General features: G+C 41.0%; 2 protein-coding genes across 4 annotated transcripts in view; both read right to left on the bottom strand.

Annotated features, from left to right (window-relative positions):
- LOC120738117 (protein NLRC3-like) overlaps nt 1-23,647 on the bottom strand; it is a 281,780-nt gene that overhangs the window by 79,646 nt on the left and 178,487 nt on the right. The window lies entirely within an intron of this gene.
- Nucleotides 1-23,647, bottom strand: part of LOC120738197 (ribonuclease inhibitor-like) — a 51,847-nt gene that overhangs the window by 22,116 nt on the left and 6,084 nt on the right. Inside the window, exons 2-4 of the mRNA XM_040039360.1 lie at nt 22,212-22,352; nt 16,835-17,008; nt 5,358-5,531 (exon numbers count right to left, since the gene is read on the bottom strand). Coding sequence (XP_039895294.1) covers nt 5,358-5,531; nt 16,835-17,008; nt 22,212-22,330 — 467 coding nt within the window. The 5' untranslated portion in view covers nt 22,331-22,352. The remainder of the gene's footprint in view (nt 1-5,357; nt 5,532-16,834; nt 17,009-22,211; nt 22,353-23,647) is intronic.

Here is a 23,647-nt window from a genome sequence, read left to right as displayed (position 1 = left end):
CTTGTACCAACTGAGACGTTTCTACTGTGGACGAGATCTAGTAGAGGGGGTCACTGATAGGGATGGGTATCGTTTAGGTTTTATCCAATACCAGTACCAAACCGGTACTTCTGAAATGGTGCCGGTACTTAAACGGTGCTCGAACCGGTGCTTAAAGAATGGAGAACACAAAATTGGTCCAAAAACCTCTGATGTTTAGCTGTTTTTTGTAAAAAGATAACAATGTTAGCCTTTTCTGCAGCTATGGGGCATATATGGTATCACTCTTGGCTGGAAGCAGTGCTTAATCAATGAAAAAAAAAAACAGAAACTTTATCCAAAAACCTCTCATGTTTAGCTGTTTCCCACTTTTTCTTTGGTCATTTTAGCTTTTTTGGCCAGGGTGAAGGGAGTATCTGCCATCAAACAAGAAGACAGCTGCATGTAACTACGACAGTGTTTGCTAGTTCACCTTACATGCATTAATGTAATAACGTGGTTAGCCTACTCAGCGTAAATTACACACGAACAACATTAAGCTACTCACGCAGAGAAGAACGGCTGCTGCTGCCATCATCATCCGTCATCATTTCTGCTACACTGGCAGGGCTAGGGGCCAGGACTCTCCTCTTTGGGTTTTTGGGGGATGTTGCTAACTCTGGGACCGATAACAGGCACCACACCTGCAGTAGATGTGCCGGTGTGAGGTCTCGCAGCAAGCTATCAAATACGGTGCATTTCTTGGCTTTAAAAAAAAACAAAAAACGATATACGTCACCAGGTGTTTCATCAGATTCGAGGTGTTACCTCCTTTGCACAGTATCACCTTAAAGCACTTGCTGCAGGCTGCTGAGTTCGCATCTTTTGCTGTGAAGTACAGCCAGACTTTTGACCGCTTCGCCTTGAGCGTTCTTAATCTGTAGCTCTGCTCTAAAAGAACGTACATACCTGGGCCCGCCTACTACGCTTGCAAAGGTAAAATGATTGGCTGGAATCCAAAGTGTACCGCTGAGTCTTTGACTTTATTTATTTTCTGCTGTGTTTTACTTGCATCTATTTGAAAGAGTGAGTGTAAACACAAAAAATATTTTATTTTATGAGCTGGAATGTGTAGAAAATAGGTTTAAATGTTAAACTAATTTATTCAAGTCAGAGAATGTTGCATATAATTAAATCTTTGCTTGATGCATGAAGTTAAAAGATTAAAACTAATAAAACAAGTTAAAAAAGAGAGACCTTTCCATTTGATTACATTTTGTATGATGGATTATGTAGAAAAAGTAGAATTCGGCTGAAAGATCTATCGCTTTATCACCTATTCAGGTTGTAAATCGTGGTTTTAAAAAGTAACTAAGTAACTAAGTAATTAATTACTTTTGAAAATAAGTAATCAGTAAAGTAACAGGATTACTTTTTTGGGGAAGTAATCAGTAATTAGTTACTGATTACTTTTTTCAAGTAACTTGACCAACACTGCTCAGGTTGCCTGTGAAAGAACAAGCTCAACGCTCTGCTAAGAAAGCTGCTTTTGTAACGTGGTGAAGTGAAATAAAAATGATCAAAACATTCCTAATTATGTATCAGTTAAGATCAAATTCAACTTTATTGTAATTGCCTAAAGTAAAGTAAATAGGTTTAGTATTTATCTTCACTTAAAACAAGTCAAGTGCTCAGAAAATGCTTAGAATTTGTCCATCTTAATAGATAGATTAAATATGAGATTGGGGTATTACGTATTTCTAAACAGGTTTTCTTACAGCCTTAATCTGTCATTGTTTCGTTTCAAATGCTGTCAGTCATTTTTGGAAGCCTGAAGTGTGTTCATGTTAAGTAAGTACTAGAATATGATTCAGCCATTTTCTAGAGTAAACATACCAGTACTGTCATCATCTGAAAAATCCATTAAGTGCAATTCTTTCTCACGCTTTGCTGACTGTCCTTTCACTTCTAAAGGTTTCCATGTGTTAAGATATGTTCAGTCAATCACAATCTGCCCGTTAGATTTTATTATTCATATGATGCTACTATTTTCCCACATTTTCTAGATACTGTGCCAGTACTGTGTGTAAAATGCCATCAAAAAGTCAAGTGTGATTCTTTCTCATCCTGTTTCCTCTGCCTGCTTTCACTTTTTATTATTACGTACATATTACGTATTATTACATATTTCATGCTGTCATGCTGTTTATTGTTGTGGTAAATAAATAGTTTATGAACCTATCACTAAATCTGTAATTTATTAATTTTAATATTACTTAATGAGCGTGTCTCATCTCTAGTCTTCTGTCTTAATTGCAGGTTTCTACCATGTGTTGTAGATAGTTAACTCGACCAAGCAGTCTTTTTGTTTCTGCTTAGTACTGTTTAGAATACCAGAATAGGAAGGATGGTGTAGATTTAAGTTTATTAGATTGATGCCCGAGACAATCATTTGTCCCAGTCCAGCCTGTGGTACATAATTAATTATTAGAGATAGGTTGATCATCCTTGTGAAGCATTAATTAATGGCAGGATTTCTTTAAGCAGGTGTGTAGGAATGGGGTCTAAAAGACACGTTGATGGTTTGGAGGAAATAATTACTCAAGTTAATGCAGATAGATCAATTGGAGAAAAAGGGTCTAAATGAATATCAATGGTACCAAAAGTAGCTGTAGATAATATTACATCTGTGGGATGATTATTGGTAATTTTTTTTTTTGTGAGGAAAATTTTATTTGTGAAGAAGTTCATGAAGTCATTACTAGTTAACGTTAAAGGGATGGTTGGCTCAACAGTGCTGTGACTTTTTGTCAGCCTGGCTACAGTGCTGAAGAGAAACCTGGGGTTGTTCTTATTTTCTTCAATCAGTGATGAATAGTAAGATGTTCTGGCTTTATGGAGGGCTTTCTTATAAAGGAACAAACTATTTCCAGGCACATCCCATGTTAGATTCTGGTTTCCTTATCTGGCAAAGGATCTTCACTCCCGGGTAGGGATGGGTATCGTTTAGGTTTTATCCGATACCGGTGCCAAACCGGTACTTTTGAAACTGTGCTTAAACGGTGCTCAAACCAGTGCTTAAAGAATGGAGAACACAAAATTGGTCCAAAAACCTCTGATGTTTAGCTGTTTTTTGTAAAAAGATAACAATGTTAGCCTTTTCTGTAGCTATGGGGCATATATGGTATCACTCTTGGCTGGAAGCAGTGCTTAATCAATGAAAAAAAAAAAAAACAGAAACTTTATCCAAAAACCTCTCATGTTTAGCTGTTTCCCACTTTTTCTTTGGTCATTTTAGCTTTTTTGGCCAGGGTGAAGGGAGTATCTGCCATCAAACAAGAAGACAGCTGCATGTAACTACGACAGTGTTTGCTAGTTCACCTTACATGCATTAATGTAATAACGTGGTTAGCCTACTCAGCGTAAATTACACACGAACAACATTAAGCTACTCACGCAGAGAAGAACGGCTGCTGCTGCCATCATCATCCGTCATCATTTCTGCTACACTGGCAGGGCTAGGGGCCAGGACTCTCCTCTTTGGGTTTTTGGGGGATGTTGCTAACTCTGGGACCGATAACAGGCACCACACCTGCAGTAGATGTGCCGGTGTGAGGTCTCGCAGCAAGCTATCAAATACGGTGCATTTCTTGGCTTTAAAAAAAAAAAAAAAAAAAACGATATACATCACCAGGTGTTTCATCAGATTCGAGGTGTTACCTCCTTTGCACAGTATCACCTTAAAGCACTTGCTGCAGGCTGCTGAGTTTGCATCTTTTGCTGTGAAGTACAGCCAGACTTTTGACCGCTTCGCCTTGAGCGTTCTTAATCTGTAGCTCTGCTCTAAAAGAACGTACATACCTGGGCCCGCCTACTACGCTTGCAAAGGTAAAATGATTGGCTGGAATCCAAAGTGTATGACATCACAGGAAAGAAAGCACCGAAATGTGCGCTGCTTTTCGGTCTGGTTACTACCGTTTATGTCAGAACCGGTGCCATGATGGCACCGGATACCGGTACCCATCCCAAAGCAGTCTGTAGTTCCTTACTGTAACTTGTAGCTCTTGTTATAGTTGATTATTTTAATAATAATAATGGATTGGATTTATATAGCGCTTTTCAAGGCACCCAAAGCGCTTTACAATGCCACTATTCATTCACTCTCGCATTCACACACTGGTGGAGGCAAGCTACAGTTGTAGCCACAGCTGCCCTGGGGCAGACTGACAGAAACGAGGCTGCCATATCGCGCCATCGGCCCAGTAGGCAGTAGGGTAAACTGCCAAGGACACAACGACCAGGACAGAGAGCCCGGGGATCGAACCGGCGACCTTACGGTTACAGATACGCTTCCCAACCCCCTGAGCCACGGTCGCCCCATGTTCCTTACTGTAACTCGTAGCTCTTGTTAGACTTGATTATTTTAAGATTGGTATTTGTGCAAAGTCACATGACCATTGCTTGCATTTCTGTTGATAAAATGTTTTTCCTTAATAGGTCGTAGCTTCTGTACATATATGAGATGCAAGCAGCCTCATTGCTATAGTTTTCCATTGCACATTTAGAAACCACAAGGTTTTGTTCTTCGAAGGTGCAAGACTGCTCACCTCTTCTTTTTACATGCTTAGTGCACATGTTGATTTGTTAATAGGTTGCCCTATATGGAGCGACTGGAGATCTTGTGAAAGGTCATGCCATATATGGTGTCAGGAAAAACACACACACAGACGCTGAAGTTGCTCACATATGCTTGCCTTGAATGTATAACCATTTTCACTCAAATAAAAGGAGCCATAAGGGGATTGAGGTTTGGACTTGGGTGAGCTTAGGTGAGGAGTGAATGACTCAGAGATCCTGGCTGGGATTTCCTTGTGACAAGTAAAAGATAAAAGCACTGTGGTTTTGCTCTGTTTACAAGAATTGGTCTTTGAGACAGCGAGGTCTGTGACTTTAGACCTAACAGCTCTTTCACGTATGAAAAGTTTGTGCAATTTCTTCTGTTGATTTTAAACAAAAAAGAACAAGAAAAACAGGAAAACAAAAATAGGAACACTCTTTTGCCAGGACAAAGAGCAGCTGCTGCTTGTGTCCGCACCGCCATTGGTTAGGAATGACAGCTGTGGATTAATCAGGGTCCCCTCTCTTTGAATTAGGAAAGGTCGGCAGGCCGCTCAGCACCCTGTGGAGGGCCAAGTATGAGCCGCCAGCCATTCAGTATCACTGTTTCAAAGGTGAAAATTATTACAGTTAAAACATTAAACCCGAGAAGAAGAAAACAGACTATACTATGAAGATCCTCAGTGTGGATCAGTATAATATCAGCCTTATGTCTGCAGTTTAGTGTCAGCACAACTTCCTCATCATATTCATCTCAGCACAACTAAAACATGGTGACTGACCTCAGAGTTTCAAGTCCACATCCTGGACTCTCCAGAAAACCACATAGCTGTTTCACTCCTGAATCCTCCATGTTGTTGTAGCTCAGATCCAGCTGTCTCAGATGGGAGGGGTTGGACTTCATTGCTGCTGCCAGGTAATCACAGCTCATCTCTGACAAACCACAGCTCCACAAACTTTATAAAGAATGAAATATACAAGTTTATTAGAGAAAGTGTGTGCTTGAAATCATTCAGTGTTTCTTAATCTATTCAGAGCTGAAGAAAGTTCAGAGTGTAGAAGTTTCAAAAATGGAATCTCCAAACAGCTAAAGCCAACAGAAAGCAGCTTAAAAAAAACCCCACAATAACAGAAATAAATGTTCAAATTAAAGTTGTGCATTTCTAGAAAGAGTATTTTAAAGACAGCGTCGCTATTGATCATCTTCTGTTCAATAAAAATTTGGTTTTCCACATGTGAGTGTTTATGATGCACAAAAGACTGAGTGCAAAGAAGGAGCGAGGATGACAGAGAAATGGTACAAGAGCATCAACACCAGTGAGGAAATTTCCAGAAGGATTTTGGAACCTGTTGGATTAAATCACAAAACCAAGTTGTTACAAAGAAACTCCATCATATTATTGCTTAGCATGTCCCAGGGTTCCTCTGGGATGTTTGGAACTTGTAGAAGTGCACCATTTTCTAATGATTATAGCCTAAAGTCAGAATATGATCCACTCACTAATAATTGATCAACAAATTGATTTACTCTGCCTTACAGGAACCTGGTTGCAGCAGGATGATTATGTTACTCCAAAGGTTAATTCTGTTAATCTGGACGTAGCGTTTTCTGGGAGAAACGTTTCGTCACTCATCCAAGTGACTTCTTCAGTCACTTGAAACCACTCCAGACTGAAGAAGTCACTTGGAGGAGTGACGAAACGATTCCCCCAGAAAACGCTACATCCAGATGAACAGAATCAACTTTTGGAGATTTATTTTCCTGGATGATTGAGAATGCATTAAGACGATGATTATGTTAGTTTAAATGAATAAACACCCCGCAAGTCATTCTAACTACCAGAAATCTCGAAGCACAGGCCGAGGGGGCGGTGTGGCAGCAATTTTTCTCACCAGCCTATTAATTAAAGAAAGACCAAGACAGACTTTTAATTCATTTCAAAGCCTGATGCTTAACATTGTCCACCTGAGCTGTGAAACTCAGAAACCAGTCTTACTTGTTATCATCTATCATCCACCTGGGCTTTACACAGAGTTTCTCTCTGATTTCTCAGACTTTTTATCAGATTTAGTTCTCAGCTCAGATAAAATAATTATTGTGGGTGATTTTAACATCCATATAGATGCTAAAAATGACAGCCTCAACATGGCATTTAATCTGTTATTAGACTCAATTGACTTCTCTCAAAACTTTAATCTTTAACCACACTCTAGATCTTGTTTTAACATATGGCATAGAAACTGAACATTTAACAGTGTTTCCTGAAAACCCTCTCCTGTCTGATCATTTCCTGATAACATTTATATTTACAATAATTGATTACACAGCAGTGGAGAGTAGACTTTATCCCAGTAGATGTCTTTCTGAAAGCGCTGTAACTAAGTTCAAGAATATAATCCACCCACTGTTATCATCTTCAATGACCTGTACCTAGAGCAGAGCAGCTATCTGAACGCTACCCCAGCAGAGGTCAATTATCTTGTCAATAATTTTACCTCCTCACTAGGGGTGGGCCATATAAACGATATACGATAGAAACGATATAAATTTGGCCAACGATAGAGATTTTGACTATACTGCTCTATCGCGTTAGCGCATGTTGATGATGTCATCAAGCTGTGCCTGTTTTGGTCGAAAGCATTGCAGCGGCTACAACCATTATCATCTGCAAATTATCCCGGGCGACAGTCATAGCAAAGAGATGAAGCACTTTTGAAATATGGGGAAAGCCAAAAACTGCACTTCCTCCACTTCCGTAACATTGATTCATTAATGTTGAATTCTCTCGCAGCTGTTTTATTCCCATGTTGTTGCAGTATATTAATAACTAACCTCGTATTGTGGATGAATAATCACAGTTGTTCTCCTCACTGAAGTTTGCACCGTGTATAGAATCCTGCTATACGATTGCATTTGTCCCTAACCACCAGAATCCCTCGCGTTAACTTTTCTCGAGTGGAAAAAAGTTGCCGTTCATCCTCCAGCTTCACTGTGCTAATGTTATGCTAACATAGCTGTGTCGCTAGCAATCACGTAGCACAACATTTTATACCAAGTAGTCCAACTTCAGTAACCCTACAAACGCCACTGCTGTTTAGTTTTCTGTCTTCATTTATGTGGAAAGTGGTAGCAGAGGCCTCAAATCAGAAGTACCTGACTCCGTGGTATAATTCTCAAACACGTAGCCTAAAGCAGATAACTCGTAAGCTGGAGAGGAAATGGTTTGTCACAAATTTAGAGGATCATCATTTAGCCTGGAGAAATAGTTTGCTGCTTTATAAGAAAGCCCTCCACAAAGCCAGAACATCTTACTATTCGTCACTGATTGAAGAAAATAAGAACAACCCCAGGTTTCTCTTCAGCACTGTAGCCAGGCTGACAAAAAGTCACAGCACTGTTGAGCCAACCATCCCTTTAACGTTAACTAGTAATGACTTCATTAACTTCTTCACAACTAAAATTTTTATCATTAGAGAAAAAAAATACCAATAATCATCTCAAAGATGTAATATTATCTAAAGCTACTTTTAGTACCATTGATGTTAAGTTAGACTCTTTTTCTCCAATTGATCTTTCTGAGTTAACTTCAATAATTACTTCTTCCAAACCATCAATGTGTCTTTTAGACCCCATTCCTACAAAACTGCTCAAAGAAGTCCCGCCGTTAATTAATGCTTTAATCTTAAATATGATCAACCTATCTCTAATAATCGGCTATGTACCACAGGCCTTCAAGCTGGCTGTAGTTAAACCTTTACTCAAAAAGCCATCTCTAGACCCAGCAGTCTTAGCTAATTATAGGCCAATCTCCAACCTTCCTTTCATATCAAACATCCTTGAAAGGGTAGTTGTCAAACAGCTAACAGATCATCTGCAGAGGAATGGTTTATTTGAAGAGTTTCAGTCAGGTTTCAGAGCTCATCACAGCACAGAAACAGCTTTAGTGAAGGTTACAAATGATCGTCTTATGGCCTCTGACAGTGGACTCATCTCTGTGCTTGTCCTGCTAGACCTCAGTGCAGCGTTCGATACTGTTCGACCATAATATCCTATTAGAGCAATTAGAACATGCTGTAGGTATTACAGGTACTGCGCTGCAGTGGTTTGTATCATACAGTATCTATCTAATAGACTCCAATGTGTACATGTAAATGGAGAGTCCTCTTCACACACTGAGGTTAATTATGGAGTTCCACAGGGTTCAGTGTTAGGACTAGGGCTGGGCCATATTATACCGTTCACGGTAATACCGGTATAATGTTAGGCAACGATAGGAAAATGAAATATCGCGATAGAATACGAGTAAAACGCGCATGCGCAGAGCCTTTGTTTTCATACGCACATGGCCGATTGTTGAGTAAAACAGATGAACCAGAATTGGTTTGTAAAAATGGTGCAACTTCAGTGATGTGGAACTGGTTTGGTGTTTGTCCGTCAGATACACGACAAAGCACATTTTTTTGCAGAACATGCAAGCGGCCGTCGTTATTGTCGTATTTGTCGGACTAAGATGCTCTTAAATCTGGGAGTAATCTGGGTCCTAAACTCCGTATACTTCAGGTCAAACGAACACTGCAGCATCACTGAGAGTTAAAAACTGTCTAAATTCTTTCATCTTTAATAAAACGATCAGCATTGCTGCTTTACCAGGTGTAACTATGAAGTTTAACTTCCAGGCATCCATGAAAACAAAATTTATTACATTTAACGGAGTTAGAAGTTAGCAGGAAGCTAGCGGAAGTTAGCTCGCTAGTTTCGCTAGTTACCTAAGCATGATATTGCATGTTCTGACTGAGAGATTTCTGAAAAAATTCGAACGTACAGCTCTGCTATCACTTCCAACATAAATGAAGACAGGAAACTAAACAGCAGTGACGTTTGTAAGGTTACTGAAGTTGGGCTAGCTGGTATATAATGATGTGCTACGTGATCGCTAGCGACACAGCTATGTTAGCATAACATAAACAGTGAAGCTGGAGGACGAACACTAACACTTTTCCACTTATAAAAGTTAACGTGAAGGTTACTCATGGTTAGAGACAAATGCAATCGCATGGCAGGATGCTGTAAACGGACCAAACTTCAGTCAGGAGAACAACTGAGATAATCCATCCACAATACCAGGTTAGTGATTAATATACTGCAACAACATGGGAATAGAGCAGCTGCCAGAGAATTCAACATTAATGAATCAATGGTACAGAAGTGGAGGAAGCAAGAAGAATGAGCTTAATAAAGTTTGATTTATCTGACTGCTTTGTTTCGCTTAATGTGCCTTATAGTCCTGTGCACCTTATGGTCCGAAAAATACATACTGTACACTGCAGTTTAATGTTGCAAAGCACCTCTTTTTATCTTCAGTGGATATTATACATGGTTATGCTCAGGATATGTCAGCCCATTTCTACTGGAAATGCCTTTCGGTTAAACTTTCAGCAAGGAATTTGCATTTGCACTGTTAAATTTTTATAAAGCTTTAATGCACATAAAAACCAGCTTCTTGTTTAAGTGAAAATAAATGGAAGGTTGTCTTTTTGCGCTAGTAATGTTGTGGAGTTGTATTTTGTCTCGCATCAATTATATCGTCAGTTATATCGTTATCGCAAATTTTCAAATATATATCGTGATAAATATTTTTGGCCATATCGCCCTGCTCTAGTTAGGACCAATTCTGTTTACATTATACATGCTTCCCTTAGGCAGCACCATTAGAAGACATAGCATACAGATAACACACACCAATTAGTTAAACTGCAGGAATGTCTTAAAGACATAAAGACATGGATGGCCGCTAACTTTCTGCTTCTTAGTTCAGATCAAACTGAGGTTATTGTACTCGGCCCTGAAAATCTTAGAAATATGGTATCTAACCAGATTTTTACTCTGGATGGCATTACCTTGGCCTCCAGTAACACTGTGAGGAACCTTGGAGTCATTTTTGACCAGGACATGTCCTTTAACGCACATATTAAATAAATATGTACGAATGCTTTCTTTCATTTGCGCAACATCTCTAAAATTAGAAATATCCTGTCTCAGAGTGACGCTGAAAAAACTAGTTCATGCATTTATTACTTCCAGGCTGGACGACTGTAATTCATTATTATCAGCATGTCCTAAAAACTCCCTGAAAAGCCTTCAGCTAATCCAAAATGCTGCAGCAAGAGTCCTGACAGGGACTAGAAAGAGAGAGCATATTTCTCCTGTTTTGGCTTCCCTTCATTGGCTTCCTGTTAAATCCAGAATTGAATTCAAAATCCTGCTCCTCTCATACAAGGTCTTAAATAATCAGGCCCCATCTTATCTTAATGACCTTGTAGTACCATATCACCCTATTAGAGCGCTTCGCTCTCGCTCTGCAGGCCTACCTGTTGTTCTTAGAGTATTTAAAAGTAGAATGGGAGGCAGAGCCTTCAGTTTTCAGGCCCCTCTTCTGTGGAAGCAGCTTCCAGTTTGGATTCAGGAGACAGACACTATCTCTACTTTCAAGATTAGGCTTCAAACTTTCCCTTCTGCTAAAGCATATAGTTAGTAGGGGTGCAACGATATTCGTATCGATATTGAACCGTTCGATACAGTGCTTTCGGTTCGGTACGCATATGTATCGAACAATACAACATTTGTAATTTATTTTATCAATTTTCCTTCTGACGATGCTGTCTGTGTTGAGCGCTCAGTGAATCTGTGTTCGACTACTCCGCCTAGGCTGCACTGTCGAGCGCAGATCCACTGAGCGCTCAACACAGACAGCATAGTCAGAAGGAAGAGCGCAGGGCAAGCTAGCGAGACAGAAGTTAAGCTCTACTTGCAACAGGCAAATTGAACCTCATTCAGATCTGGCGTTTGGAATTATTTTGGTTTTCATGTGACGTATGACCCTGAAGGTAAGCGAGTCATGGACTAAAGTAAAACAGTATGTTGGATGTGCCATGCAATGCTCAATTACATTGGTGTGAACTAGTGTGTTAGCGCAGTTAGCTCGTTAACGTGTTTGCCGTCTAGCCCCATGCACGGAGCGATCGGCGGTAGCTCGTTAACGGAGATTTGCCGTGTTGTGGCGTTAAGGTCATTTCAACGCGATTAACCTGAAAGCACTAGTGGGAACACAACGAATATGACTGCACATTTATGCCGACATCATCCTAGTGCAAAGACAAGTGGAAGCAGACAAAAAAAAAGCAAGCATGCTACTAACTTTAGCCGAGTCATTTAGACAGCTGTTAGCACATGATTCTCCTTACGCTGCTGAGAATATAGCCCAGAAGAAGCGGATAGTATAGCTTTTATTTTGGAAAGAGACATTTCTCTGTAATAAACTCTCTTTTCCAAAGATGAGTGATTCCTCAATCAGATACAGGGCTCGCAATATCGCTAGCCCGACGTCCCAGAGCTAGCGATTTTTTTCAGTCGGGCTACCAAAATCTATCTCTTCCCTGCCCGTCGGGCTATTGTAGGAAAAATATATGTCAATGCTTTTGCATTCTTTCAGAAATGTAGCTGGGTAATTATGTCATTGGCATCGGTGAGCCACTGTCAATATGTGACATATTGAAGTCGCGTTTGAATTTGCGCTTGTTTTTTTGCTTTCACTTTGCAATCGTGCGAACTGTGTATAGAGAGCGACAGCACTGATCTGTGAGTGATGATAATTTGTGCACCAATTCCTCTGACATCGTCTTATTAATCGTTAGCTTACTATGCAAACATGACAAGTGAAATCTCCCGCAGCTTAAACATGTGAGAGGTTGATCGCGCAGAGAATCGCTGAGCTTATGTGAGTGAGCGTGTAAAAGCATTTCAGTTCTGCTGAGCCAAATAAGACAGGTCAGGGTGAGGAAGTGACAGCCAAAGAAAAGCTTACCACAAAACGGAGAAGTTATGACAAATCTGACTATGAGGCAAAAAGAAAGTGCAGCTTTATGGTTTCATGGACAAAAGAATTTCTGTGGCTGCAATATGATGAGCTAAATAACCAGGGCTGCACATAAGTGGTCCGCAGGTGCGCATTCGCTGTCAAAATAAAAAACACGCACAAGGGTTAGGGTTAAATTTAAAAACTGTACTTTTGAGTTAAAATATATATTTATAATTTTAATAAATGACAAATTAAAAATGCATGAACATTTTTTTGTATCGAAAAAATATCGAACCGTGACACCAAAGTATCGAACCGAACCGAACCGTGAATTTTGTGTATCGTTGCACCCCTAATAGTTAGGGCTGGACCAGGTGACCCTGAATCCTCCCTTAGTTATGCTGCAATAGACGTAGGCTGCCAGGGGATTCCTATGATGCATTGAGTTTTTCCTTCCCAGTCACCTTTCTCACTCCGTATGTGTTAATACACCTCTCTGCATCGAATCATATCTGTTATTAATCTCTTTCTCTCTTCCACAGCATGTCTTTATCCTGTTTTCCTTCTCTCACCCGAACCAGTCACAGCAGATGGCCCCGCCCCTCCCTGAGCCTGATTCTGCTGGAGGTTTTTTCCTGCTAAAAGTGAGTTTTTCCTTCCCACTGTCACCAAAGTGCTTGCTCAAAGGGGGTCATATGATTGTTGGGTTTTTCTCTGTATCTATTATTGTGCGATCTGCTGTACAATATAAAGTGTCTTGAGGCGACTTTTGTTGTGATTTGCCGCTATATAAATAAAATTGAATTGACTTGAATCACTTCAACATACAGGGAGTGCAGAATTATTAGGGAAATGAGTATTTTGTCCACATCATCCTCTTCATGCATGTTGTCTTACTCCAAGCTGTATAGACTCGAAAGCCTACTACCAATTAATCATATTAGGTAATGTGCATCTCTGTAATGAGAAGGGGTGTGGTCTAATGACATCAACACCCTATATCAGGTGTGCATAATTATTAGGCAACGTCCTTTCCTTTGGCAAAATGGGTCAAAAGAAGGACTTGACAGGCTCAGAAAAGTCAAAAATAGTGAGATATCTTGCAGAGGGATGCAGCAAAATTGCAAAGCTTCTGAAGCGTGATCATCGAACAATCAAGCGTTTCACTCAAAATAGTCAACAGGGTCGCAAGAAGCGCGTGGAAAAACCAAGGTGCAAAATAACTGCCCATGAACTGAGAAAAGTCAAGCGTGCAGCTGCCAAGATGCCACTTGCCACCAGTTTGGCCATATTTCAGAGCTGCAACATCACTGGAGTGCCCAAAAGCACAAGGTGTGCAATACTCTGAGACATGGCCAAGGTAAGAAAGGCTGAAAGACGACCACCACTGAAGAAGACACACAAGCTGAAACGTCAAGACTGGGCCAAGAAATATCTCAAGACTGGTTTTTCTAAGGTTTTATGGACTGATGAAATGAGAGTGAGTCTTGATGGGCCCGTGGCTGGATTGGTAAAGGGCAGAGATCAACAGTCCGACACAGACGCCAGCAAGGTGGAGGTGGAGTACTGGTTTGGGCTGGTATCATCAAAGATGAGCTTGTGGGGCCTTTTCGGGTTGAGGATGGAGTCAAGCTCAACTCCCAGTCCTACTGCCAGTTTCTGGAAGACACCTTCTTCAAGCAGTGGTACAGGAAGAAGTCTGCATCCTTCAAGAAAAACATGATTTTCATGCAGGACAATGCTCCATCACACGCGTCCAAGTACTCCACAGCATGGCTGGCAAGAAAGGGTATAAAAGAAGAAAAACTAATGACATGGCCTCCTTGTTCACCTGATCTGAACCCCATTGAGAACCTGTGGTCCATCATCAAATGTGAGATTTACAAGGAGGGAAAACAGTACACCTCTCTGAACAGTGTCTGGGAGGCTGTGGTTGCTGCTGCACGCAATGTTGATGGTGAACAGATCAAAACACTGACAGAATCCATGGATGGCAGGCTTTTGAGTGTCCTTGCAAAGAAAGGTGGCTATATTGGTCGCTGATTTGTTTTGGTTTTGTTTTTGAATGTCAGAAATGTATATTTGTGAATGTGGAGATGTTATATTGGTTTCACTGGTAAAAATAAATTATTGAAATGGGTATATATTTGTTTTTTGTTAAGTTGCCTAATAATTATGCACAGTAATAGTCACCTGCACACACAGATATCCCCCTAAAATAGCTAAAACTAAAAACAAACTAAAAACTACTTCCAAAAACATTCAGCTTTGATATTAATCAAATCAAATCAAATCACTTTTATTGTCACATCACATGTGCAGGTACATTGGTACAGCACATGTGAGTGAAATTCTTGTGTGCGAGCTTCACAAGCAACAGTTGTGCAAAAGCAACAGAGTTGTGCAAATGAGTTTTTTGGGTTCATTGAGAACATGGTTGTTGTTCAATAATAAAATTATTCCTCAAAAATACAACTTGCCTAATAATTCTGCACTCCCTGTATAAATGGTAAATGGCCTGTATTTGTATAGTGCTTTACACTACATTCAGTCATCCACCCATTCACACATACATTCACAGACCGGTGATGGCAAGCTACATCAACACATATTTAAACATGGTTGTAATCAAACTGCATCAGATTATTGGTGATCAACAGAAATCCTTGGGCTCAGCTCCACAAAGATTTCCAGTTTGTTTACTGTTAATGCAACATGTACAACAGGTCCTGAGAAACATTAGCAGTATGACAGCTGAGTGTCAGCTTCTTCTTTCATTCATCACACTTTGTTTTCATTCATGTCCTCCTCATATTTACTTTTTAACATTATTACAGTTCAGTCACAGATTCACTCAAACACATGATCATGATTCATGCAGATTTGAGGAGCACACATCTGTTAGCTGTTCTTTCTTTCATGGTTAAGCTTGTACACTGATCTACAGCTGACTGACACTCTGAGTCATTTCCTCATTCATAAAGTCAAAGCTCAGTGGAGAGTGTACATCTGCACAATTTTACCTTGTTACAAAAGCAGAAATCCCAGTTAAACATTGGTTTGCTAAACATAAAGCTTTTACGGCCAATCAGTCATCAATATATCAGGATGGGGACGGCAATGACATCACAGATTTACCATCAGATCAGAATAAAATCTATGACCTCCATCTTTTTAACTCTGAGACTCTTTGGATAGTGTGTTGATATCAGATTGGAAGTTTCCTGCACTGCAAACATTGACTGTGTTGCACACTGATCAGTGATCAGTCATTGTTTGATTGGAATCAATCACACTGATCGATTCATCTGATCAAAGTTCAAGCTGCTCAATGATGAGCATGGACATTATAATAAATGATGTATTTTATTTAACCTTTACTGAGTCTGTGATAATGACAGAGTGACCCACACTGATTCAAACTCTTCTTCCTCCTGTTATTATATCACTCTCAGCACTGACACATCTTCATATTCCTGCTCCTCTGGATTCACACAGAGCTTTTGCTATTTATTTACCCGTTGCCATTGTGAATCATAGTGTCGGACTCCGTGACTCAGACTGAGCATGCTCAGAGCTGATTGACCTGACTCTGATCAGCTCATCTGCAACAGGAAGGTACTTCCTGGAAAATAGCTTATTATCTAATATGAGCTGATTATTGTTATTAATGCCTTATTCTCGTCACAGAGCACTGCACTTTCAGACTGCAGGCTTACTTGTGCTTCCTGGGATATTAAAAAATAGAAGTTTAAAAGTGTTTCTAATAAAAAGCTTTGAAAATAAATGCTTGTTTTTTTTAACTGTTGCTGGATCACTGATTTCACACTGTTGCAGTCAAAGCTGGAAATCATTCACAAGTAAACTTCATATTCACCAAAACGCAGTGTGATGTCATTAGGAAATGTCTCAGCCTCCAGCTTACAAGAAAGCATCTGACTACCCGACCGGGTACCATTACCCATCATGCCGTGCAGCAGTGTCAGTTTGTAAATGTGCAATAATTCCTGCTCCAGGAATTACAGTATTTCACAGATGCTTTCTGCTGTGAACTTTGACCTGCTAAAGAGAGTCGGCTGTGGATTATTCATTTTTGTGTCTCATACTTAGACCTGTGAATAAGAACGCTACACAGTTAATCAGGGTCCCCTCTCTCTGAATTAGGAAAGGTCAGCAGGCCATGTGTGGGCCACGGGCCACACATTGAGTATCACTGTTTAAATGTGAACATTGTTCTGCTACAGTCAATACACTAAATCAGAGAGGAAGAAAACAGACTTTACCATGAAAATCCTCCAGTATATACTCCTGCTAGTATAACATCAGTCTGATGTCTGCAGTTTAGTGTCAGCACAACTTTCACATCATATACATCTCAGCACAACTAAAACATAGTGACTGACCTCAGAATGTCAAGTCCACATCCTGGACTCTCCAGAAAACCACACAGCTGCTTCACTTCTGAATCCCGCAGGTTGTTCACGCTCAGGTCCAGCTCTCTCAGATGGGAGAGGTTGGACTTCAGCGCTGCTGCCAGATAATCACAGCTCATCTCTGACAAACCACAGATCCTCAACCTGTATAAAGAATAAAAGATGTAGGTTTATTAGACAAAGTGTGTGCTTGAAATCATTCAGTGCTATTCAGAGCTGAAGAAGTTTCAGAATGTAGAAGTCAGGAAAACGGTAACTTCAAACAGCTGAAGCCAACAGGAAGCAGCTTCAAACAAACGCAACAAGAGAAAAACCATTAAAGTTTTACTTTTCTAACAAGAGTATTTTAAAGACAGCGTCACTGATGATCATCTTCTGTTCAGCAAATCTTTGGATGACCTTTCTGTCTTTATGTTCATGAATGATGCTGTAACTCTGTGACTGTCCTGGGACTGTCACCAGTATTGTTACATCCTTTTTTCCTGAATTTCCACAGCTCTTATAACAGCAGTGTACATTAACCTGCAGGCACACACTGCCTCTGCTTCAGCACTGTTTATGATGCACAAACTGCAGGAACCAAACTCATACTGGCTTATTTGAATCATGTCTGTTTACAAAGACACTTTGAGGCTTTTATCAGTGTGTTTCCTGTCCTACTAGGAGTGATCAAACTGTTCTGGATCAGTAAGGGATGGTTTCCAGCCAAAGAAAGACCAACACTGTACTTCTTGTGCATTTATGGCAGGAACATCAGCGCTGTATCGTTGGAACAACACAACACGCCCGATGAACAATGAGGACAAAGAAAAGGCGAGTGAGAAGACCATGGTGGTGTAGAAAGACTGGTAGGGGCTCCAAGACTGAGGAACGGAGACATCAGACTGAGTACCAGCTGAAGGTGCTGCAGTGATTCGGGGAGCTCATTCCAATCTGAGGCTGTACCGTGTGAAATACGTAGACCACAGTTTCTTCACCGACTTCAGCCAAATGAACATCTGGAGATCCATCAGTGCAGGAGCGAGTGATGAGCCATTTTATCATATACACAGATTCCCTCATCAGCTGCTCTAATGTGAGTGCACTGCTTGAATCTGCTTGAGCAGCAGTATATTGCTTGTGTTGTTCCTTTCTAATCAAAGATATGGGACTGAGCCACAGCAGCTCTTTATCCTGTTCTTCACTCTCATTGGTTCTTTGTGCGCTTGCTTTTAGAATAGTAGTCATTCTTATGGTTAAAAGAAGACAATCGGTTGTGACTAACACTTAGCCCCTTTAATATGATCCAGCCCAGGCTGCTGAGGGAGAAGTTGGAGGACATGCAGGCGGAGGTTCCACTCGTCCAGTGGATCAGCGACTGCCTGGCGGGATGACCACAGTTTTTGAGACTGCAGAGCTGTGGTCAGAGAGCCTGAACAACAACATAGGATCACTCCATAGAACTGCGCTGTGCACTTTCCTCTTCACCATCTATATGGCCAACTTCAAGTACATCACAGAAATTTGTCTCCTCCAGAAATTCTCTGATGACACGGCCATTATTGAAACCATGGAAATGGGATGAGAAGAGGAGTACAGTAGACTGATTGGTCGCTTCGTGGTGTGAGGAGAAACACCTGCAGCAAAATGTGGCCAAAGAAAGGAGCTGGTGGTGGACTTCAGCAGAAACAGATCCCGACCCCCCTCTGTCCGCATTTGTGGGACTGACTTTGAAATAGTCACATCCTACAAATATCTGGGAGTTCAACTGAATCACAAGCTGGAGTGGTCTGCCAACACAGACAATACCTTCAAAAAAGGTCTGAGCCCACTTTACTTTCTATGAAGGCTCAGATTCATCAATGTATGCAGCAGACTGCTCTTTGTTTTATCAGTCTGTTGTTGAGAGTACTATCTTCTTTGCTGTGGCAGAAAGAAGGAGCACGAGAAGCTGCAGAAGTAGCAAGGGCTCAGAGAAGAGCTTGAGAAGACGTGGAGGGAGAAGGTCTGCAAAGGCGAGTGAGGAATTAGTTTTAATATAAATCTTTATCTGTTTAGTGTGGAACAGTCTTTCAAACAGTGATCTTATGAAACACAGTCCCAGTTAAAATGTGTTGTTTCAAGTAAAACATGACTTATACTGCTCTGCTGCAGTTTCTGACATCTTTTGTCCCAGTTGTTAAAATAGAAAAAGGCAGCCTACTGGACATTTAACACAGGGGCTTAACTGTGACTAAAAACAGACCTTCAGTACAAATGTATTTTGGAGCAGTGTGTGAATAAAAAGTCCCCCAGTTGTAAACCCCTTCCTGACACTATGACACCCCCCTCCTCCAATCCCTCTCTCAGCAGCAAGACATCTTCTCCCCCCCTCCTCCCCCCTCCTCCCAAACATCTCCCAGTGTCACAGTGGATCAGGTCAGGAGACAACTGAGGAAGCTTCGCCCCAGAAAGGCAGCAGGCCCAGACAAGGTGTGTCCTAGGATGCTAAAGGCGTGTGCTGCTGAACTTGGGGAGCCGCTACAACGAGTCTTCAATCTCAGTCTGCGACTGGGGAGAGTGCCCACCCTATGGAAGACATCCTGCATCGTCCCGGTCCCCAAAAGGAACCGGCCCAATGAGCTGAATGACTTCCGACCGGTGGCACTGCCGTAACATCTTATGAAGACTCTAGAGCGGCTCTTCCTCAACCTCCTCCGACCACAGGTACAACATGCCCAGGACCCACTACAGTTCGCATACAAGGCGGATGTCGGAGTGGAGGATGCCATCCTGTACCTCCTGCATAGAGCCCACTCACACCTGGATGGGGGAAAAGGCACGGTCAGGATCCTGTTTCTTGACTTTTCCAGTGCCTTTAATACCATCCGGCCCTGTATGCTTCAGGAAAAACTGAACAGGATGGAGGTGGACCCCCCGACTACCTCACCGACAGGCCACAGTACGTCAGGCTGAAGGACATCACGTCTGACACTGTGGTCAGCAGCACAGGAGCACCACAGGGAACTGTGCTGTCCCCTCTTCTCTTCACCCTGTACACCTCTGACTTCTGCTACAACTCTGAATTATGCCACATTCAGAAGTTTGCAGATGACACAGCCATCATGGGGTGTATCTGGGATGATCAGGAAGAGGAGTACAGAAGTCTGGTGAGGAACTTTGTCGCATGGAGTCACACAAACCACCTGCAACTCAACACCTCAAAGACTAAGGAACTGGTTGTGGACTTCGGGAGGTCCAGAGAAGGTCCACTGCCGGTTCAGATAGAGGGGGAGGAGGTGGAGGTGGTCAACAAGTACAAGTACCTCGGGCTGTGGGTGGACAATAAACTGGACTGGTCATGCAACACAGAGCACCTGTATAAAAAAGGCCAAAGCCGACTGTACTTCCTCAGGAGGCTGAGGTCTTTCAACATCTGCAGGAAGCTCCTGAGGATGTTTTACCAGTCAGTGGTTGCTGGAGTCCTTTTCTATGCTGTGGTGTGCTGGGGGAGCAGCACAGCAAAGAAGGACTCATCCAGGCTGGAGAAACTGATCAGGAAGGCTGGCTCTGTGGTCGGCATGAAGCTGGACACTCTGGTGACAGTGGCAGAGAAAAGGACACTAAAGAAACTGCTGGACATTATGAACAATGCTGGGCATCCTCTGCACACGGCCATAAACAACCAGAGGAGTCTGTTCAGTGACAGGTTGCTTCTCCCCAAGACAAGAACTAACAGACTTAAAAACTCCTTTGTCCCACACGCCATCAAACTGTTTAACTCCTCTCTGGAGGGGAGAGGGAGAAGAAAGGAGGACAAAGGAGGGGGGAACAACTAAGCTGTAGTGCCTCTTCACTTCACTGTGCAATACTTTTGTTAATAGTCAACGGTGCAATAGACTCCATACTTGAAATGTGCAATTCACTTGTATTTTTTATTTTTATTCCTATTTATTCTATTTATCCCCTTCGTATATTTTATTTATATTTGTCTCTGTATTTATATTTATATTTATATATATATATATATATGTGTGTGTGTGTGTGTGTGTGTGTGTGTGTGTGTGTGTATATATATATATATAAAATATTCTGTAACTGTAACTTCTGTCGGTGCTGTGCTTTTGGAAAGCGAATTTCCCAGAGGAACCCACCCGAGGGATTAATAGAGTTTTATCTTATCTTATCTTATCTTACACAAAAACACTGATCACAACAGTAGCAGTGATGATGACGCTGGTACAGTTTAACTCGGAAACGAAGTCTGTTTACACAAACTGAGAAAAGAGGCTGTAACTGAAATAATGCACTAAGATTGAGTGTATCATAAGATATGAAGTCCAAGCTTTACCTTTGAATTGGATACAATTATGGCAGCCATAACAAATAAAAGAAGAGGCACTCGACTCAAGATTAGTTTCAAACCAAGTCACGACTAAAACATCAGAAGTGCTGTGAAACAGAATTTGCCCCATCCTAATTTCTTTTTGATCATTTGTTACATGTTGTTTTTTGTTTGTGTGTGGGTAGTAATACTGACTCAAGCTTTCCAAAACTGCGGTTCAGGGCAATTAATTTTTCATATAGGGGCAAAAATCCTCACGCTGATGTGAAAGACTCATTGAAATTTATTGCAAATGTAGTTCTTGTTGCCATGTGTGACAGAGCCAATTATGTAAAGGCGCAGGGTAGGTTTGGTTAGCTTTTTTCCCCCCTTAAAAAAATGAAATCATCACTTACAAACCTCTTTTTGTATTTAATCAGCATCTCTTTTTCTAATATTAAAATTTGTTTGATGATCTATAACATACAATTATGAGAAATATGCAAAACAAATAGAAACCCTAACCCTTGGTGGATTAGTGTAGTACAGATGAATAACAGATGTGTAATTTTATCAAAATCCACAGAGTGCTTCACATCTGCCCTCTCTGATTGTTTGGAAACACTTTGCATATTTAATGAATATTTGAAAGTTTTACATCTGAAGGTAAAATATGGTTTTGTTCCCTGTGATTAAATCTGAGCATCAGTACAGTGTTGTCCTGATGGAGGTGTCATTAACAGCAGCCAGTATGATCCGGGCTTTAGCTGCTGGGTCTCTTTGTGACCTCTCAGACTGTTTAACAGATCAGACACAAAGACATGAGAATCAGAGACAGAGCAGCTCTGTTCTTTAAAGACAAACATGAACCCACTCAGTACACACTTTCCCCAGAGATATGAGCATCACTGTCCTCAAACAGCAAACGACTGAGTCTAATATTTTTACCTTTGTTGTTTCATTGTTTTCTTTTTAATGAATCTTTGTAAAAATCTAAGGATGTTTCAGGTCATATTTATCCAGGAAAACACAAACATCTAAAGAAGCTCATGACAGGTCTCTGACCTAGTTTGTCCAGGTTCAGCACTGAAGTCTGGAGGTTGAAGTTTGGACCTGTCACTCCTCATAGATGGACAGCTGGCTCCTGCAGACTCTGCTCTGTTCTCCTCTTCCTCCATCATCATCTTCTTGCGGACTTCAGTCAGTCTGAGAGGTAAACCACAAACACTCAGTGAGTTCACATTAACAGAAGTAACTGAATTAAAGTCGCTGACCTCTGACCTGTCATGTAACCTAAAAACCAGGTCGCATGGTCCACATCAGGGATCACAGACACCTGATCTTACCTGCAGAACATTAGGAACAGCTCTGAGTCAGATGCAGTCAGCTCTCTGCAAACTCCAACCTCCGTATAAAACTATATTAAAAGCTCTTTTATGGCCATGCAAACACTTTAAGATCACATGATGTTCACACATGATTTCTGTGACTGTCATAGTTTAACATGTTAACTCTGTACATGTAACATTCATGTTGATGCAGATCTCAGCTCCACATCAGCTCTGCTGAATAGTCTAAAGTTTCTCTGACACAATGAATTCAAACAGTCTGAGGAAACAAGGATGAACTTAAAGCTCTGACTTTATTGCTGGAGACGTATGAATCAAATGTTTAATCCACATTTGGACTATTTTGTCTCCTCAGTTTGAGCTGAAGAGATTTTTTTTTTGTTGAAGTGCTCAAAATCTATGTTTCCTTTTAATAATGTTTATTTCCCTCGTGTCTTTAAGAGATCTTATCATTAGCTTAGCGTTAGCACTCTGCAGGTCTCTGCTGTGTAAATACTAATCACAGTGACAGTAAAGGAGGTAAAGGCCATAAATAAACACTGCAGCTGAGCTGTGACGTCATCACGTAGGCTGCGATCTCGGAGTCTGCGGACTCTGGCTGTGTCCCTTTTTTTTTTTTTTTTTTTTTTTTTAAATTGCCTGTCCCGTTTGGCTCTTTTGCCATCAGAATTGTTGTCTAAAGGCAAAGAAAGATGCCCAACGGATTTACTTTACCAAATTGACCATCCCAGCCTTGCCATAATGGTCCATTTGATTCACCTTTTATTGTTTATTTTATTTTCACTTACTGAATATGGGACAGACTTGACTGGGGGAAAGAAGGGGAGAAAGAAAGAGGGAAAGAGAAACAGCTGAGAAGAGGGACGGGGGAGAAGGGCAAAAAACAAAAACCAACAGAATGAGCAGAAAAAAAAAAAATGCATATATCAATCACCTGGATCACCTGCTGAGAAAGAAAAAAGAAAACAAGCAGAAGAGAACAAGAGTAATAGAATAAACAACATCACAATGATATATGGGAATATGACAGTAAATACTAAGTATTAAACATTATTGTGCAGCACATAAGATCAACAGAACACAGTGTGCTTTGAGGTAGGATCCAAAAAGGGTGTAGTTTGTGGGTGTGATCACCCGTGTGTACACCTGTGA

Source organism: Simochromis diagramma, unplaced genomic scaffold (genome assembly GCF_900408965.1).
Source record: "Simochromis diagramma unplaced genomic scaffold, fSimDia1.1 OVJJ01000105.1, whole genome shotgun sequence".
Lineage (NCBI taxonomy): Eukaryota > Metazoa > Chordata > Actinopteri > Cichliformes > Cichlidae > Simochromis > Simochromis diagramma.
The sequence above is the reverse complement of the archived record's forward strand: the minus strand, read 5'-3'. Positions and strand labels throughout refer to the sequence as shown.